Here is a 19,645-nt window from a genome sequence, read left to right as displayed (position 1 = left end):
AAAAAGCAGATACAAACTGTGTTGTGTTTTGCGATTTGATTAACTGACAGCAGCAGCTTTTTGTAGCCATAAAACATTATAATTTAAAAAATGGGTCTCAACTTCAAAACGACAGTATTAGCATTAATGCGAGAGCCAAAATATTAGGAACACCTCTCGGCATAACGCAAACTTCACCTGCCATAATAAAAGCATAATTAAATAGACACTCTCTAAAATGAGCATTATCATCTTTGGATATGCATTAATTTTGATACTACTGAATCTCTTATTGCTTCAACAGGTCCATTATTGTCTTTTTTTGCCTTTGGATTGAGGTCATACGTGCGTTGTGTTGGCCTACTACATATGATATTCCTGTCAATTATCAGTACCTTTTATTGCCTTTTCGTGCTAAACCTGACTCCTGTGTCCCCCTCAGGATGCTGAAGTCCAATTAAAAGTCACTCGGAAAAAGGTTACAACACCACCATCCCCCCTCATCTCATACATATAGTAGTTTGTCCTCATGTTCTTACATTTGAATGGCAACTTTTGGGGGGATGGAGGTATATATTTTAGAATTCCAAGATATAACCACCCACTGTTTCAGGCTCCATTGAAGAAAGACAAAATGCTGGTCATAACATTACTGAAAATGTTTTTTAAAAGTGTAATTACCTCATAATGACACGGTGGACAGCGGCTTCAGGGACACATGCAAAATTTTCTATATGATCATAAAAATAGAATATACATGATCAAAATGATTTGTTTCATCAAATAGCTTGTTGTGGACAATAAAACGTAAAAAAAAAATCCTAACACTGTTACACACACTGTAGCTAGCACATAACTCTGTGGGACATGCCGAAATCCCGTTTGTCCACTTATCATATGACCTCAGTTTCAATATTCTGCTCCATTTTCATGACGACTGTGTGATTCTGATGAGGACACCAAATGCAACTTGAATCCAAAAAGTCAAATGTTTTGGTGAGGATGAGGAGTGGGGGATGGGTGATCAGCCACGGTTTCATTTCCACCGTTTCGGCTCAAACTGAAACACACAAGCAAGCTTTAAAGTATCCATACTAAACCGCCTAATTTCGTCATTTTTTAAGCGAAATGTTTCTTCGGCTTCTACGAAGGATCGACATTACATAATGTTTAATCCACTGTTTATTGTGGCGTGTATAATCGCACATTGTTACCGATCAAAATGTGTAAAAGCGAAACGCCTTTGTAGATCGACGTGTGGTGTGTTTTTCGGGTTTTTTTCCTCTTCTCGCTTCTCGATGAGGAAACTGCAGAAAGCACAAAGGCGAAGACAAATTGGCCACTGACGTCACTCGTCTGGCAACAGTCGTGAATGCGTCCGGCTCGCTCGTCGCTGATTGGCGGGGGCCTTGGAAGCTCGCGACGTGATTGGTCGGAGGCGGGCTGCCACAGATACATAGCAGAGCTGAGGGAGACATTTTGTAGCAATTCAGACGCAGTCGGAAAGAAGACGAGAGAGAGAGAAAGGGAGAGAAAGGAGGCGATTGGGTCCCGAAGGTATTTTCCCATCTACGAGGGTGACCACCAACCGATTTTGTGGGAAAGCTTACCAAGGGACATCTGTTTTGCTAAAACAAAAAAAAAACAAAAAAAACGGAAGAAAGGCTTCGACGATCAAGCCTGAAGAAGTCGGTAAGAGACTTATTTTGGTTCCTCCCGGTCGCCATTACAGAGCCATAGCTTCTTTGTTTTGGTTCTCCGACAAAGTACACTGACCTATATCGGAGACGCCGAATCTACCGAGTTTATCACTTTACTCGATTAATTACCACGTCATTTTATAAATAACCCCAAAATGTTAACGACTTGAAGTCGACTTTTAACGAGCGAAACTGCGTCACACTAGCAAATGTACGACGATATGGCCTAATAAGAAATATTTATGTAATGGCGTTCATTGTTGTTCTTAGGTCCTGCGGCTTCGTGGTGGTATCGTGTGCGCCGAGGTGAATTCATGTTCAGCTCGGCTCCGCGACCAAGCGACGCCCATCGGCACTCGACGACCGCCAGCCCGGCACACTCGACGGGACAAAGACCGCTCGATACTAGCAGGAGGAGACCCGACGACGACAACATCAACGTCGACTGTTCTCGGAGACGGAGGCTGTTTGAAGGCGAAAGGCAGACGAAAAGGACGAAGAAGAGGAATCTCTTCCCGGTTAACTTTGTGGCAACAAAGAGGTGCGCGCAGGCAGGGGCGAGCCTTGGAGCTTGTTTTCGTCTTGTGGGTTGTCGGGGGAGGGGCGGCTGGCGTTGGTTTGCCTTTTCGCACGTAGGCAAATTCTCATTTCAATGGATAGAAATGTAATGAAGCATTAGCAACATTTCATTGTATGAGATTGAAAGGTACGACTTGAATTATTAGAAGCCAGTTTTACAAGCACAGGACAAAATGTTCACACGGACCCCACAGATACCACTAGCTGTTGTCACCTCAGTTTACAAGTGGACACTTTTATTAAATGTGTGCCAAATTGTTCACACTGATACATTGCAATGTATTCAGAGAAGCAATTTATTTTGTGTGCCATTCATATATTCCGGTTTTGTCAGTTTTTAGCACTGTTTAATTTGAATGAATCTAGGACAAGTTTCAATTACAGATGACAAATTGTTGTCACACACCCACAAAACAAATGACAGGAGGGCCCCTAGTTGACCCTTTTCCTTTGTTTACCCGACATCAACTTAAAAATAGTGTAACAAACATACTAAAAGTGGAGACAAAAACTGATTACAATACACATTTAAGGCCTGCGATTGGCTGGCAACCAGTTCAGGGTGTACCCAGCCTCCTGTCCGATGATAGCTGGGATAGGCTCCAGCACGCCCGCGACCCTTGTGAGGAGAAGCGGCTCGGAAAATGGATGGACACGTTTAAGGCTACTGGTTGTTTACTGGGGGAAAAGTTGACCGTCAATTAAATTGCCTTGTTTGGTTAACTGTAAAGTACACCAACATATGAGGTCATTTATGGGAAGTTGAGCGACAGCCATGAAATGTTGCAGCATATGTGAAAAAGGGACTCAAATTAAAACAGTCTCTCCATTTTAAGTTGCACATGCCACTAACCTATAATTTCCCTGTGTGTTGTTAGTGTTTTAGGCTCATTTATTAGCCGTTGTTTCAAATGGCTATGAATATGCCTTTAATCATTCAGATCCTAAGGACTGTTTGTTTGTTCCATTTTTGTTTTTTGCCCAAAGATGTTACACAAAAAAAGACATTTTGTTAACAACAAAAACATTTCAAACCCCATTTTGTTTTTAGGCGGCACTGGTTAGCACATCTGCTTCACAGTTCTGGTGAACGGGGTTCAAATCCTGGCCTCGTCTGTGTGGAGTTTGCAGGTTCTCCCTGTGCCTGTGTGGGTTTTCTCCGGGTACTCCGGTTTCCTCCCACATCTCAAAAACATACATGGTATGTTAATTGAAGACTCTAAATTGCCCGTAGGTGTGAATATGAGTGCGAATAGTTGTTTATATGTGCCCTGCAATCGGCTGGCAACCAGTTGAGGGTGTACCTTGCCTCTCTGGCAACCCAAGTGAGGATAAGCGGTAGAGGATGGATGAATGGATTTAGTTTTTAACCAAAGGAATGAGATTTTCATTTGTCCACTGATGGGGATACCTCTTCCCATTCAAAACAAACAGAAAATGAAAACTTTTTGTGGTTTTCCTCTAGGGTGCTTCGCTACTGAAACCATAACCAGGTCATTACTAGCTTGAAAATTACATAATCCATTTAATGATCCCAAGAGGGGAAGTCCGGGTGCTACAGCACCACACAACAGATTGTTTCAAAAGTAACAAAGAAAGTAAAAACATTCTGTAGGTTCTCAGCCGTCCAAGTCATGGTAATCCGCAAATGTAAAATTGAGGAATTTGGACTGTTTATAGAAGACTATTCACCTAAAAAGGCTTCTTCAGCTGTAAATTTTTAAGTGTTTAGTCTTCCTGTTTGTCTGATGGACGTGTCCCCTGGGTGTGGACACAATGGGGTTAATGTTACCAGGTGTGGCTGATGAACATCTGGCATACCAACCAGTAGTTCACCCTTCCTTCTTGTGTCAAAATGGTTTGTTAGTGGCCACTCTTGCTATGGGGGAGAGATGTCAGAACATTGTTGTAAGCAGATAAGTGATGGGGCAAACCTTAATATTGACACAAAAATCCTCTACCCAATGTAAGCTGTGCTATTAAGATAAATAAAACTAACATACATGTGCATGTGTTTTTAGGTGACAGTCAAAGTGAAGAATCATGGGAGGTGGAGGCGGAGAGCGGTGCAGCAACATTCCAGGCCCACACCACGAGCGCCCCAAGAAGAAGAACCAGCAGCTGGGCCGAACCAAGCAAAGGGGCCGTGACCAGAATGGCAATGTGACTGTGGTGTCGGCCGGTGGCGCCCTCTACAACCACCACCGCCGCAGCAGCGACAAGAGCGTCCTGGTGTACCAATGCTCCCCGGAGGCACGGCAGGCCGAGGCGGCCGCTTCCATCGTCCGCCTGGCTGTTGCCTATGAGCAGGATTGGGAGGGGGCTGTGTCCCACCTCAACACGCTGCTGAGCGCCCGGGGCAGTCCCAGCTACGCCGGGCCCAAATTCAGCGAGCCGCCCTCGCCCAGCGTGCTGCCCAAGCCACCCAGCCACTGGGTGTCCTTCCCTATGAGCACTGGCGAGAGCAGGGAGGTGATGACCTTCCAGCTTAAGAGCCTCTTAAAGGTTCATGCCTGACAGGGAAAATGGCTGTAATACACTTTTTAAAGTTTTTAAATCAGATGTTACAGTCCTACTGCCTTGCTGGTGACGTCAAAGCGGATACCCTCCCCACCCCGTTGGTTTTCGTTATTTTTATTTTGGCTATCAAAGCAGATTGGGTGCACTTATTTTTCCACGTTACTTAATTCCTGTGTCACTTTTAGGGTCCACATCTGTGGACATATACAGCAGTTTTTATTTTTATATTCTAGAATGGTTTGCCAGCATGCAGTCCAATCGCTTTTTTTTTGTAGCACATTTCAAAACGATGTTCTTGTTTGAAGACGGTAGGACGCTCAACTGCGATTCTGCAGGGAAATCATGTGTACATTGTTTTTAAATGGCATATGGTGAAAAGTTTATCATGGCACACAGGCCTTAGGCAGTCGACTCCTGCGTACCCCTTTTTTATTGCGCTGTGCGCACATGCACTGCAGGAGGCGAGCTGCTCTATGGCCTGACACATGTTCACACTGCCTCCCAAAGACGAACATTTTTCTGCTGCCGTTCTTGTTATGGTCCACCTTTTTGGAGGTAGTATTTGGAAGGGGGCGAAACCCACGTGGGTGAAATCTAAGACCAGACACTTACTCACACTGTGTGAAATGTCCCACATGAAGGGCAGAAAGGCGGGTAAATGCAGTCTTTACGTTTGTGGTGTGTCCAAGTGGTCTTGTTGCACTTTGGTGATGCCGTGCGTTAACCAAAGCTGTTCCCCCTCCCTAATGTTCCCGTGCCCCAGTCTCGTCTTGTAACGTTCGCTTGTGCCGCCTCAACACGCGGAAGAGAACCGATCCGTTCGGTCCTGTCTGCGGCACAAGTTGACATTGAAAAGGCGAGACTGTGTCGCCATTTTGTTACTTAATGAGCATGGTGCGTTGTTGTTCCATTGTGAATTTGAGCCCATTTTGCACCACACTTGCTCCAGTTGTGTTAAGTTACAGGCTGTAACATTGTTGAATCAACAGACGCGTAATTGACTATCTTGTTTTCCTCCTTACGTGAGCCATTTTTTTTTTAGTTTTTGATTTGTAGTTGCTTTCCCTGTGCAGAATTGAATCTGCTTCATAGCCAGACTAAAGACGACAAAACCTCATTTGTTGATCATGTCTTTCAGGAGCCATGTAAATAATGACGATGGCATGTATAAAGTCGTTGTAGCATAATGTACATTTGCAGGCCCACAGTGCGGCAGAGGCTTGCAGACTAAAGTATTTTTTAGTACTAATAACACTGAATGTATGAGATTCATCCTGTCTCGACTTCGATGAGCCTGAAGAATATTTTTGTTAAGAAAAAAGAAAACTGAGCATGTCAATATGAGTGAGCCATGCACTGAAGTCTTTCCGGAGATATTGCACATGTTTTTATGATTCAGTGTAGGGTGAAAGAAGTGAATTTACCATTGGAATTGGAGATTTGGACATATGACTTCTATCTGGATGATTTTTTTTACCATTTGAGTTGTGCTTAAGTTAAAGCCCTTTTTAGAAAAACAATTTGAACATTTTTGTCCTAAATACTTTCCCAGGCACCCTTCTCAGCTGTTCTTCCGCCAGCTGATTTCCCCCCCCCCCCCCCCCGTTTTGTTTTTCCCTAGAACCATCTGCCAGCTGATTTTTCTCATCCCACAATTGTTCATCCAGTTAAGTTGTGCATTGCAAAGTCTCCTCATGCTAAATTGGAACTTGTTTCGTCATCAATTGGATTTAAATTATTTGTCCCCACCGATAATGTCATTGTATGTGAAAACACGCCCTGTTTAAGATTGGTAACAATTGGTTAAAGAAATTTGAAAAAGCATTCTTGATTTGAAGATTAAATTTTACAGCAAAAAATAAAATCCCTTACCCTCCCCCCCAAAACCATTTGACTTGTCTTGATTTTACATTTTATTGGTATTGTCCAAAGAGCAGTTTTATACTCACAATTCAGTTTTGGCAGAGGTGAATTTTTATTTTATTGAACTACAAGAGAACAGTTGGTTAGTCCAGTTATTGTACAAATGCCAACATTCTGATCATGACCATAAACTGTTGCCATGACTACAGTTGATTTCCATTTAAAAATATGCCCATGTGAAATGTTAGGTTGCTAAAATTATCGCCTTTGTGTTTCAACAGTACTAGCAATTTTCAAGTAGCATTTACATAACTAAAAGGTGTACAAAGGGTGGCTGGGGATTCTTCAGACACATAGGGCGTTACTGCCTTCTAGTGGCGTTGTGGGGGTATTGCTGAAATTATGTAACGTGCAGTATGAAAGGTATATTTACATTAGCATTATGCTGTAATGGTATTTTGTAAGGCTGATCAACCAACTATATGCTAACCCTAACTTTCCTGTGCTATGGTTATCCCACACACAAAAAATCAAAACATTTGATTCACTCAGCTGGAGTCAAACTCGATGTCAAACTCTTATGAAGTCTTTTGCCCACAAAATGTTTCAGGGATAGGAGATTCCAGTGTAATTAATAGCCCATCATAGGGACCTAATGCGTAGAAGTTAAGGGAATTGTGTTAAAAAGATTTTAATAGTTGGAAAACTGTACCTCATAAAACGAGTCACGGAACACAAATGTACAACCCCTCCGCCCAAAAAAAAAGTTCTGAAAAGTGTTAACTGTTTAGCGGCCTCCGGACTTGTACTCTGCCCAGGAGCGGGACCGCGATCGTGAGCGGGATACAGAGCGTGACCCGGAACGCGACGGGGAGCGGCCAAAGGAGCGTTTGCGGGATCCAGGGGCCAGGTGGAAATCTTCTTCCTGCGTGGCGGGGCTACGCGACCGGGACGGGCTCTTTCTGCCCTTGGGTCTGGAGTGGGACGGCGAGCTGTTCCGGGAGCCAGCCTCCTGCTGGGTTCTGTGGCGTTCGTGCTGGCCGCCTTTGTGCCTGATCCCAAAGAAACACATAATAAACGCTTCCCTTAAATAGGGATTTTCCTGCATGTAAAATTTGATGGCCTCAGGCTTATTTCGGGCCACCTCCGACTCTCAAACCTCTGCCATTAAAACTTATCTGACCAGCCCAGCGTTGGACAAGTTGGGTGTAATTTTTAACTTAAGTTGCGATATTGCACTGTCCAGTGGCGATGTATCAAACAGTTTGAAGTCCTAAACCCAGAGAATTTTCTTTGGTACAGGGTACGTACGTAAGTTGGTTAACTTTGCAGTTTTTATTTATTTTATTATAAGAGAAATAAAATGCATGTAAACACTTCACAGGACCCCCTGTATACATAAAACACAAATACAGTGGTGCTCACAAGTTTACATACCCTGGGAGAATTTATGATTTCTTGGCCATTTTTCAGAGAATATGACAAACTAATTTTTTTTTATTTTTCACTCATGGTTAGTGCTTGGGTGAAGCCATTTATTATCAAACAACTGTGTTTACTCTTTTGACATCATAATGAAAACAGAAACTATACAAATGACCCTGATAAAAAGTTTACATACCCCAGTTTTTAATACCGTGTATTGCCCCCTTTAACATCAATGACAGCTTGAAGTCTTTTGTGGTAGTTGTGGATGAGGCTCTTTATTTTCTCTGATGGTACAGCTGCCCATTCTTCTGGGCAAAAGGCCCCCAGTTCCTGTAAATTCTTGGACTGTCTTGTATGAACTGCACACTTGAGATCTCCCCAGAGTGGCTCAATGATATTAAGGTCAGGAGACTGAGATGGCCACTCCAGAACCTTCACTTTATTCTGCTGTAGCCAATGGCAGGTCGACTTGGCTTTGCGTTTTGGATCATTATCATGTTGGAATATCCAAGTATGTCCCATACGTCCCAATTTTCCTTTAGTATTTTTTGATAACATCCTGCATTCATCTTGCCATCAATTTTGACCAAGTTCCACATGCCTTGGTAGCTCACACATCAGCAATGTACCTCTATGTTTCACAGTAGGAATGGTGTACCTTTCATCATCGGCCTTGTTGACTCCTCTCCAAATGTAACGTTTATGGTTGTGGCCAAAAAGTTAAATTTTGGTCTCATCACGCCAAATGATTTTGTTCCAGAAGTTTTGAGGCTTGTCTCTATGCTGTTTGGCATATTGTAAGCGTGACTTTTTTTTGTGGCATTGCCGTAGTAATGGATTTCTTCGGGCGACTTGACCATGCAGCCCATTTTTCTCCATGTGCCTCCTTATTGTGCATCTTGAAACATCTAAACCACTTTTTTTTCCCCCACCGCCCGGAGTCCTGTATTTCAGGTGGTCATCTGTCGGTTTTTCTTTGCATCTCGAACAATTTTGTTGTGGCAGAAATTTTTGTTGGTCGACCTGATTGTGGTTTGGTTTCATTGTTTACATTTTCCACTTCTTAATTTTGTTTGAACTAAAGTCTGATTGGCATTCTTAGTTCCTTAAAAATGTATATATTCCCTGACAAATGGCCAAGAAATCATAAATTCTCCAAGGGTATGTAAACTTATGAGCACAACTGCATATAATCAATTTCTTAAAAAAACAAAACGAGAACCTACTTGTCATTTTCGCGGCTTCTGCTGCGTCTGTGTCGGATGTAGGCGCGTGAGCTGAAGCAGGACACGAAAATAACCATCAGGGTCCACCAAAATGAACACGAAAAGGGTCAAATATGTGAAAGCAGATAGAGCAGACAGAAGTGTGTGTAGGACATACTCTCTGGGACTGTCCGATCCCCGCGGCCGGCGCTCGTACGAGGGGCTGCGCGACCGGCGGCGCTCGTAGCTACGACTGCGAGAACGTCTGCGGCGCCCGTCGCGGTCGTCGTCGTCGTAGCGCGAGAAGCTACGAGGGGAGTGTCGCTCTTTGGACTTCATCTGGTTGGGAGCTTTTGAGAGGCAATGAAAGATGTCACACTATATGTCAGGATCAACAACACTGAATGGTACGGTGGAACCTCTCAAGTACAAGTAAAACAATTATCTAAATTTGAAGAAAAAAAAAGCTACCCATTTGATGATCCTTGTACTGAGGTCTCTGAAGTTTTGTGCCATTTTAGATGCATGTTTCCCCCCAAAAATGAGAAACTTTTGACAAGATTTTGCCAAAAAAGGGCAGTTATTGATGCTCGCTAAAATTTGATAGCTCACATGACATTGTCATTTTAGAGGCGTATTACCTGGGAGTGTTTGGTTGATTTTCACATTGTATGGGCATTGGAATTCAGAGGCTCCAGTGTGTGTGTGTGTGTGTCTATAAGTTCTTACTCTTGCGGTCTCCTTGGGCAAACTGGATCTCGATCTGGCGCCCAGACACCCACTTGTGGTCCAGATTGTGAAGGGCGTCTTCGGCATCTCTGACATCTTCGAACGTGCTGACGCGGTTAAGGTTTTAATTTTAGGTCAGAAGACAACACACACAAGCACTCGTGTGGTTGTAGTAGTCTTTTTTTATTTATTTTTTAAGGCGACACTACTGTGATAAAAGTTGACAAGTCGCTGATGATGTCCTTGATATTTTCTCAGTCCAGTACTATAGTAATTTAAAAATAAAACATCACATGAGGAAGGAATACTTCGCAATAATCTCTATTCACCAATAATGGACAGCTCATTCATCAAATCTACGCAGAACATACACGTTAGAAAAAGAGAGCATGGATGTGAGCTGGTTGAAAGCGTGCCTGCTTTTCCAGCCAGGGGGGGATCCCCTCAATGTGCTTGCTGCTGGGACAGTCAGGTAATGTTTGCACAACTTGGCCAAACCTTTCCTGGTTCTGTGCACACCACAGTAGCGGGATCTGCATGGTGGGAATTTGCGATTTATCACAGACCTGTGCGTGTGCTGTAATAATTCCCCACTCTCCTTCCGCTTTGACAGCATAGGCCCGAGAACTTGTTCAAAATCTGGCTTTTCTCCCCTTTAACTGGTTTCTCCATCACTTACCAAGGCTGCACATTCAAAAATAGAAGATTTTAATCATTTAAGGTGACAGAATAATTTCACTCAGCACACACAGCTGTTGCTTTAAGTGGCCCCGTCTCCACCTCAAGCCAAAAACGTGAATTGTGACTAGTCGACATCACTGTGGAGTTGTAATGTCGACAAATTGACTGTCTGTAGAACCACACACACACGTACACACCCACCAAAGAGGCCTGCGGTTATTCATCACGTGCTCATATGGGCACGTTCACATGGAGATCAATGCTGGCACATCATGAAACAATCAAGTAAGGTACATGACACTGAAGAGTTAAGTGACTGGAGACTGTATGGACAAGACATAAATAGTGATCAGATTTGAGGAGGATACGTTAAAAAAAGCTTGTCTTGTTTACCTTTTAACACGCTTGATCTTTGCACTTGAGCTTGCTCTTTATTGCCTTGGCAGAAGAACGTAGTAGCACTTGTCTTTGCCCAATAAACACTTTTCGCCCGTTTTCCTCCCTTTGGCCCATAAAATGGAGGTGCTCCCTTCGGCAGACAAAATGGCCGCTCTCTCTCCTCTTTGCATCTTGATGCTTTTGCTGTGTATGTTTTTTTTTTTTTTGCTAGCGCTTGGTCTTTGGCTTTGGCTACACTACCTGGTAACTTTTCTGTGTGTAGTGGGGGCTGGCTCTCCAGAACTGTATCTTTACCATTCTGAGGCAACAACAAAAGAGATACCAGTTACAAACAGGACACACCACAGTGGAAACAGCACAGAAGAAGAAGAAAGGATATTGAATGTAAGCAAATCCTCTTGGCCGGCGCGTATAGAAGTCAAGTGGAATGTAGACGTCTACAATAGGCCCATAACGACCAAACTCACGCCGCAAATCTTCTGGCCTAAAGTGTCGTGAAATGATGACATAAGCACATTTTTATTTGTCCTTTTTACATCCACCATGAGCTGGAGCCCAAAGTGTGAATTCAAACAAACAGTCCAACTGTACACAGTTGAAGTAATTTTGGTAAAAAGTTTAAATGGAAACCGAGTGGGGAGGGGGGGGGGGGGAGTCACATCCACAGTAGGATACACAAAAGCTGAAAATGACCACAGTTCATTTGAATTTATCACTCAAAATCCACTTAAAGTTAAAATAAATATTAGTTATGTTATGTTTTGTTACGTAGATGATCAGATGTCTTAATTTGCATCACCGGCGGTTAATCTATTAAAAACAAAGATTGACAAAATGAATATATATTAAAGCGCGCTAATTTTCCAAAATGAGAGGTATTTAAACAATACATTATCAGAAAGAAATTAATTTCATAATCGATTAGGTGTCAATTAATCATGCACCGCTAATCAACATATTACAATATTTAAAAAAACAAAATAGAAATGTTACAATATTTTAATAAACATTTTATTTTACAAATGTAAAAATAAATAAGCAGCTTCATTTAATCATCTATTTAAAATATTTAAAGACATTATTTAAAAAAGCATCTAATATGTAGGACACATATTTTAGTATATCTAATACGTACTAGATTTTTTACAATAATCCAGCTAGTTTAAATATCTTTTATGTACACATTTAGTATGTGTTGTAAATGTAAAAAAAATAAAATAAAATCCTACGCAGAATATAATAATAAAAAATGCAAAACATGTAAAATACATATACAATAAAGGTTATATTAGTGGATTTAAAGTAGCTTTCAACCAAGTTATTAATTTTTTTTTTAACTATTCATTTTTTCGCGATTTAGTTTTGCACCATTAACGACAAAGTACACGGATGTACAATTTAACTACTCCATATAATACCGTTGCAATTTTTTTTACCCTATGGCCACATCGTTTTTTTTTTTTTGTGTTGACTTTTATATCTTGTGTAATAAGTTCCAATACAGCTTTCACAGCGTAACATCACATATTTTGCATTTACATCCTTACAGTTGCTAAAGCAGCAACTAGCGGTTTGCTTAACCGCCATTACTACTGTAGCTCTCTGAATAAAACAACGGCCTCTTTCTTAACATAGCTGTATTTTAAAGCATATCCACGAATTCGTCAACAAAGTCGCCATTTGATAGAAACGTCAACCGCATTACCAGGCTGTTAACTCAATAGCGTCGACGTCTTGTTAGCCATTTGCTTTGGGGGTTAACGGTAGCTAAACTAACACACGGTTAACAGTGACGACTTACCTGGACTCATCGGAGATATTCCGGACAAACAGAGAGGAGTTTGGGGGTCGCAGGTACCTCGCCATTTGTGACGACGATTTAATAGCCGCAGGTGTTTTTTAAATAAATTTTTTTAGAACGGTCCCCGTTCGACGAACTGTAATAGCAAACCCGATCCAAGGCTAGGAAGCTACGTGTGTACGAAATGCGCATGCGTAACTTCACTCGGTTTTACGCATGCTCCGTGGAGACTCCGTTGTCAAGCGTGATGCCTTCAGAGTTCGTATCGAGGAGGGCGAACAACACAGACAACATCGAAACGGGATTTTATTTAAAGAGACATTTATTTAAAATTTCACAGACCAGGTTTTCACATTTTCTTGCTCTTCCTGACGAGAGTTACAGAGCCCATGCTCAGAGTCTAAACCGAGAGAGGAGAGAAAAATGACACATACCCGTTGTGTAAAGAATACATACGTACTGTCCGTGTGGGAAGTGATGCATTCATGGTACCTCGATCATTTCGCCTCCTTTGATCTCCTGGACGTGGCAGAACTTGCCGGTGTTGCACACTAACTTGCCGCCCTCCATGTTGACAACGCACTGAGTGGGTAACAGAGTACATAATGAATATATTTTAAAAAATTGGAATAGGCCAACAGGTTCGGCGTAAAGTAAGTACAGTACTCTTCACTTTTAAAATGTACATTTGTATTACATTTCCACTGATTACAATTACATTTATTATAAAAAGTTTAATCTTGTGAATGTCCTCCTTAAACTTTTCCAGAACACCGCAACACATGAGTTTCCATCTGCATAATGTGTATCTATTTTTTTTCACATTTTTAGTTACAAAATATGAAGAAACCATTCTCAATATATACAATGCAGTTGGCCACCAACTGCAATAATACAAATATTGTTAAATTAATGTAGGACAGGGATACCTAATACCTGGCAACTTTTTTCATATATAAATGACCACATTTCCAGTGAATTACATGAAAATAGTGTCCAACTATCCTTGTGCCTTTGCAACAATTGCTTATGAAATACAGTTAGGCTCATTGAATTGCAAACAAAAACATTCCATATTTCTTTGATAAACATGTATTTTCTCAAAAAAAAAGAAAAGAAAAATAAACTTCACCTTGAGCTTCTTGCCGTCCATGGTGGTGATGTCAGCCTCCTTGCCGATAGTAAAGGAGTTGGTCACGGTCTTCCCGGGCGTCTTGGAGGTCACCACGAAGTCCTTGCCCTTCTGCGTGATCTCCGTCACAGGCTTGATGTCCTTGGCCATCTTGATGACCTCATCGGGGAGTTCTGATGAGTAAAACAAAAACAACAACAACAAAAACACATTTTTAATTGACATATTGCGATAGAACCAGTTCCACAAGTGTTTTTCCACCTTACCCATGGCCTTGAGGAAGGCCTCATAGTTCTCCTGGGCGTAGACCTGCCATGTCCCATTGAAGTCCATGTTGACCAATAGGAGGCTGAGACGGGCTGTGAGGGAAGTGAAGCTCAACAGTGTGGGGAGAATCTCCCCAAGCCCGCTCATTTTTATACTTCCCTGGCGAGGCGTTTAATTAGTAACCCCATCGGACGTTGTTTGAACAGCCCCGAGTTCATTTGCTCCACGAATAGGAGTGAAACGGAGATGGTGACTACTTTGAGTTTGGGAGGTTCACTGATACATGATGCAGAGGCAACAACTCGACATTGGTGGGAAGTAATGACGCACAGGTACTTGGTTACTGTACTTGAGTTAATTTTTCAGGTACTGTATCTGTACTTGAGTATATATTTTTCTGGTCTTTTAACTTTTACTCCCAAAATTTAAAAACAGATATGTTTTCTACTCATCGTTAGTCAAAATAGGCTCGTTACTTTTTTTTCCATCTTTCAGAGCCACTAACTTGGGAACTTACAAGGCGGAACGTGAACCAGGGAGCATTACCAACAACGGCAGCAACGGAGCTAGCAATATTTTATGTATTACCAAGATAGATATCTTCTCCCTGGGTGTGTGCCCATGAGTTTATGTTGCCATTTCGTGTGTATATAAGAAGTTAAGTCTGTCGTACCTACCTGTTATGTGCTAAGTTAGCAAGCTATGCTAAGTTTGGAGCTACGTTAGCTTAGCAAGTGCTGCGATTTATGTCCGAAAATTGGGTTTATATTAGCAACGTGATGAGTGGCCACCATCTTTGTGGAATTTTCTAAAAAACATGGAATGAGCATTTTCAAAGGCCTCTAAAATCCTCCATAACAATTGATGCCTAAAGTGCATGACCTGTTCAACTGCCCACACTGCTCTTCTAACGAATAATGTTTTTTAGGACAGTTTGAAAAAAGTCGACTTGGGGGACCACTTGGATTTTCAGACCATTTGAGCTTATTGGTGGATATTTTTAACTAAAACCTGTCCGCCAATCGGAGAATGGGTTCCTAGAATAGCAGACGAAATGAAAGTGTAGACGAGATATGTTGAGAAATAATGCCTTTATACTGTTTTACTCTAATTTGAGGTGTTTTTTTGGACTCTTTACTATTGGTTATATCACACAAAAATGTTCCTCAAAAATAAAAAATTTTCTGATCCCAAAAAATACGTTTCTCTAAAACCCATGACTCTTGTTTAAAAAATATTGGTATGCTGTACTCAGGTTGAAGTGCCCATTCTAACCAGACTCAGCATTTTCAGACTCTCATTTTGGGAAAATATTGTCAAGTTGCTACGTATGTTATTGTGTCCAGCTTTAAGTTGTGTCTGATCACATGTAGGTATCCTGGTTAATGTGCCTTATGCAGCTGCTGAATGTAACAAACAAGGTAACTTGTAATCTAACTTAGTTACTTTAAATTTAAGTGATCAGTAAAGTAACAAAATTACATTTTAAAGGTGTAATCAGTAATCAGAGTTGAATCAGTACTTCTTTTCCCCAATTATTTTTTGACACAAGTATCTGTACTCCTACTTAAGTAGAGTGTGAGTATTTTTGCCACCTGTGTGACCTGATGAGAAAAAACTTGAGAAGCACAAAGCTCACATGGGTAGCATCAACAAGCAACGCACCCACGTCCACATGGAAAAGCATTTTATTTAAAAACTAATCAGTACATACCTTATTTCCTCAAATAGTGGCCATCCCCAGAGAGTGCTTAATACAAATAAACACTTCCCGTTTCCCATACAAATGTGTAATTAGACATTATTGTTCTACCATATGAACTTGCTAACCAAAACAGCAGCACCTACATAGGCACGTAAACAGTCTCTCAAAGCTACATGACTTATTTGGTTCACCCAGTCATTTCATTTTTTGATATGCCATCCATCCATTTTCCGTATCGCTTATCCTCACTAGGGTTCGCGGGCGTGCTGGAGCCTATCCCCGCTATCTTCGGGCGAGAGGCGTGGTACAACCTGGTTGCCAGCCAATCGCACTTGTTTAATATTATTTCTAAAAAGCTTGGTTCCAAAAAAAATGGTACTACTAAGGCGTCTTCCCCAATAGCGGTGTATCCGCATTTAGTCAGGGAGTTTCCAACCACTGAATACAAATAATCCCATTTACCATCAGAAAAAAATGAGAGTAAGTGAAATGATCTCACTTCACAGACGCTACGGACAGTGGAGGGACATTAAACTGCTGAGTCCATGTGCTCTTGCGAACTAAAACAGCAGCACCCGCCAAAGCAAATAATGTGGAGACTTAAATCTACAGTATAATACACAACTATTTAATTTTCACCCAAGCCACGACAAGAGTAGATGACAGAATGCTGATAAAGCCTATCAGCTTGTGACACATGTTGCTATATTTTTCAACATTTATTTTTATATATTCAGTGACTATCCTCTATATTCCCATGCTGGATCACTTGGTGGCGCTCTAAATGATGTAGCAGAAATAACGTGTTTTACCTATATGGACAGCGTGCAGGTTGACTGAGCCATAGAGAAAGGAGAATGCAATTGACGCAACAGAAGAAGAAGACAAAAACGGAGGCCTCGTGGTTAGCACATCAGCCTCACAGTTTTGAGGTCCAAAGTTTGAATCTATGGCTCTCGAATCAGTGGCCTTCCAGTCAGGAGTTTGTGTGTTCTCCCCATGCTTGTGTGGGTTATGTAAAACTTTAAATTGCCCTTAGGTGTGAATGACTGTTTGTTTATATATATAAATGCCTTGCGATTGGCTGGCGACCAGTCTAGGGCATAATCCCCCTCTCGCCTGAAAGTCACCTGAGACAGGCTCCAACTCACCTGATGTGACCCTAATGAAGACAAGCCCAAAAGAGAATGGATGGGTGTATTATTCCCAAAACCTTTTTTTTACTAATAGGATGCCTCTCCCACATCTGCAGTTGAGTTGAATGAATAAATGGCACTATTTGTGGAAACACATTATTTGAGTTTAGCTTTATACACGTGCGCAACCTTTCCCCTCTGCAGTGCCGTTGAACCTCCTAACGTGACTCTAGAGGCCCGCCAGTGAGGTGAATGACCCCATGGACTGTTTGCACTTTTAAAGTACAAACTGGCTTCGTCTTCTTTATGTTCTGCATTTGTTCCCTAACTGTTTCTGAACAAAACCGTGCCCTTAAAAGAAAGGGACATACCAAACCGGGATTTTTGGCACACTATTACATCCCTCATCCGTGCCGTACAGAATCCAAAATGGTACCACCTGTCTTTCATCACTCACTGGAAACCAGGAAGTAGCCTGCTAATGAACAAACACAAATATGATGCTCCATCCATCCATCCATTTTCTGAGCCGCTTCTCCTCATCAGGGTCGCGGATGTGCTGGAGCCTATCCCAGCTGTCATCGGGCAGGAGGCGGGGCACACCCTGAACTGGTTGCCAGCCAATCGCAGGGCACACAGTCACACCTACGGGCAATTCTCCATGTATTTATTATTTTTTTTTTAGTTTGCACTTAATTGAGTGACATCCTAGTATCACTTGCATTGGAAGCTTTGCTATAAGAAGATCGACCAAGCCACAGCATCGATACCAAACAATCGATAACAGGTGTGGGCAAAGTATCACCCATGGACCACATAAGACCAAATCTGTTTTTTTTTCTAAATAGATGAACGCTGTAATATTTTAATATCTGTTGCATTAATTTAACAGTTTTTTTTCCTAAAATTGATTAATTAAAACAGTCGTATTAATTTATTTCATAAAAATAATTGGTTAATTGATTTATTAAATAAACATTTTACATGATTGGTTTTTTTGGTTCATCAATTACTTGAAAGTTCTATCATCTTTTACTTTACTATTGATAATTTGTAATATTTTTTAACCAAACACAGTATAGTAAAATTATTACAAGAATAATAAAACTAATTATCTTTTTTATTTTATTTATAATTTAATTTTATAACCTTATCGGTTTATTGTATTATTTTTAATACAATGAATTAACTAATTATTTAATGAAATAGATTTTTTTTAAGTTGTGAAAATTTGTATGTAAAGCTGTTAATTTAAAAATGAAATATCATTCTTTATTGTACTATTATAAGAAACTATAAAATATTCTCTATTTTACTATTGTAAAAAATATTCTACATACACTTGTTGAAATGTGTATTTCAAATTGGTAATTTTACTATTAAAAATATATTTTCATTTTTTAAAATATTATTAGCTTAAACTGTTTTACATACACATTTAAACACCTTTTAAACCTAATTTCCTAATGACCTGCTCCATCTGTCTGCTTAAAAATCAAATGTGGTCCTTCATCACAAAAGTGTGCCCACCCTTGATCTATGCCAACTACTCTGAACTAGTCATCTGTCCACCCCCTCCTTTCACAAACCCATCTCTACAGCGTTGGCCGGTGGCACCTCGCCACGCTTGTACACGCTCACGGTCACATCCACTGACTCGGAGCCGCAGCGGTTGCGCACCAGCACAGTGTATTTGCCGGAGTTGTCCGTGTGGACGTCGTTGATGGTGATGGTGCTACAGCCGGACTCCCTGGTGATGAAGAACTGGTCCTCGCCGGCGATCTCGCGCTCGTTGCGCAGCCAGAAGACATCTGGGGTCGGGTCGCCCTCGATGAAGCACGTCAGGCACAGAGACTGCGGGCAGGAAAACGTTGTGTAGTTGTAAACGTACAAAAAACAAGCAATAAATGTGGAGACTCGAGAGTCGAACACGCCTGAAGTCGTACAAGTCGAAATTTGTCCTGCCATCAAGCATGAAGTCAAGTGAGTTATACAGGGGATGGTCAATACTTGTCTTAACCCCACAATAATTCAATTTGATCATTTTCCCCTTCACTTTTAGATAAAGCAAATGAGAATGACAGTTTTCGAAACCAACTTTTGCTTTGGTTCACAGTTTGAATCTGTTTTTATTTTCTACCTGTGGGATTTTCTTGTATTCCTCATGATACCAAAATGTGTTAAAACAGTTTTTTTTCTAGTAATTATTTTTTCCCCCTCCAGCATGAACTTGCATCAACTTCCACAGAAGTAATATATATGAAATGAGGAAAGTGGGGCATTTTGGGGAAACCAACATTTATTTTAGGGGGGCTGAAGATCAGTTTTAGGAGGTGAATAAAACTTCACCATAAACACTCAATACCAAACAATTTTGGGGGGGCTTGATTAGGCCTAGTGACGCCACTCGTCGTTTCATTCAAGATGTCCATTTTATTTTTCTAAAAGCGAAGTGAGAAAAAAAAATCCATTAAGATCAGACAGCTGATTTTTGTGTAAAAAACAAAACAAAACAAAAACA

General features: G+C 41.2%; 4 protein-coding genes across 4 annotated transcripts in view; 1 reads left to right on the top strand and 3 right to left on the bottom strand.

Moving 5' to 3' along the window:
- The first annotated feature begins 1,453 nt into the window (after positions 1-1,453).
- Positions 1,454-7,387, top strand: pnrc2 (proline-rich nuclear receptor coactivator 2). Its single transcript, XM_061674635.1, has 3 exons — positions 1,454-1,671; positions 1,950-2,220; positions 4,280-7,387. Exon 3 carries the CDS (start codon positions 4,302-4,304, stop codon positions 4,773-4,775), a length of 474 nt encoding a protein of 157 aa, XP_061530619.1. The 5' UTR covers positions 1,454-1,671; positions 1,950-2,220; positions 4,280-4,301; the 3' UTR covers positions 4,776-7,387.
- Positions 6,730-13,100, bottom strand: srsf10a (serine and arginine rich splicing factor 10a). The gene is made up of 6 exons (XM_061674633.1): positions 12,885-13,100; positions 11,463-11,567; positions 10,004-10,107; positions 9,453-9,624; positions 9,296-9,346; positions 6,730-7,693 (listed from the first exon to the last, which is right to left on the bottom strand). Exons 1-6 carry the CDS (start codon positions 12,947-12,949, stop codon positions 7,429-7,431), a joined length of 762 nt encoding a protein of 253 aa, XP_061530617.1. The 5' UTR covers positions 12,950-13,100; the 3' UTR covers positions 6,730-7,428.
- An 88-nt stretch (positions 13,101-13,188) lies between these two features.
- Positions 13,189-14,392, bottom strand: fabp10a (fatty acid binding protein 10a, liver basic). Its single transcript, XM_061674636.1, has 4 exons — positions 14,283-14,392; positions 14,017-14,189; positions 13,377-13,466; positions 13,189-13,284 (listed from the first exon to the last, which is right to left on the bottom strand). The coding sequence occupies exons 1-4, from the start codon at positions 14,347-14,349 to the stop codon at positions 13,234-13,236; spliced, it is 381 nt and encodes a 126-aa protein (XP_061530620.1). The 5' UTR covers positions 14,350-14,392; the 3' UTR covers positions 13,189-13,233.
- A 4,104-nt stretch (positions 14,393-18,496) lies between these two features.
- myom3 (myomesin 3) overlaps positions 18,497-19,645 on the bottom strand; it is a 74,728-nt gene continuing 73,579 nt past the window's right edge. Inside the window, exon 37 of the mRNA XM_061674637.1 lies at positions 18,497-18,978. Coding sequence (XP_061530621.1) covers positions 18,706-18,978 — 273 coding nt within the window. The 3' untranslated portion in view covers positions 18,497-18,705. The remainder of the gene's footprint in view (positions 18,979-19,645) is intronic.

Source organism: Phycodurus eques, chromosome 4 (assembly GCF_024500275.1).
Source record: "Phycodurus eques isolate BA_2022a chromosome 4, UOR_Pequ_1.1, whole genome shotgun sequence".
In the NCBI taxonomy this organism is placed as follows: domain Eukaryota; kingdom Metazoa; phylum Chordata; class Actinopteri; order Syngnathiformes; family Syngnathidae; genus Phycodurus; species Phycodurus eques.
Note: the sequence above shows the minus strand (reverse complement) of the source record. Positions and strands in the feature narration are given on the sequence as shown.

What these genes read in the sequence shown, in the direction of transcription:
- srsf10a (XM_061674633.1), bottom strand. Translation starts at nt 12,949, where the DNA reads ATGGCGAGGTACCTGCGACCCCCAAACTCCTCTCTGTTTGTCCGGAAT. An exon ending in AATATCTCCGATGAGTCCAG is followed by an intron (nt 11,568 to 12,884) that starts GTAAGTCGTCAC and finishes ACGACACTTTAG; the next exon opens with GCCAGAAGATTTGCGGCGTG. An exon ending in AGAGGATTTGCTTACATTCA is followed by an intron (nt 10,108 to 11,462) that starts ATATCCTTTCTT and finishes CCGCGTCAGCAC; the next exon opens with GTTCGAAGATGTCAGAGATG.
- pnrc2 (XM_061674635.1), top strand. Translation starts at nt 4,302, where the DNA reads ATGGGAGGTGGAGGCGGAGAGCGGTGCAGCAACATTCCAGGCCCACAC.
- fabp10a (XM_061674636.1), bottom strand. Translation starts at nt 14,349, where the DNA reads ATGGACTTCAATGGGACATGGCAGGTCTACGCCCAGGAGAACTATGAG. An exon ending in GGCCTTCCTCAAGGCCATGG is followed by an intron (nt 14,190 to 14,282) that starts GTAAGGTGGAAA and finishes TTTACTCATCAG; the next exon opens with AACTCCCCGATGAGGTCATC. An exon ending in AAGGAGGCGAAATGATCGAG is followed by an intron (nt 13,285 to 13,376) that starts GTACCATGAATG and finishes CTCTCGGTTTAG; the next exon opens with ACTCTGAGCATGGGCTCTGT.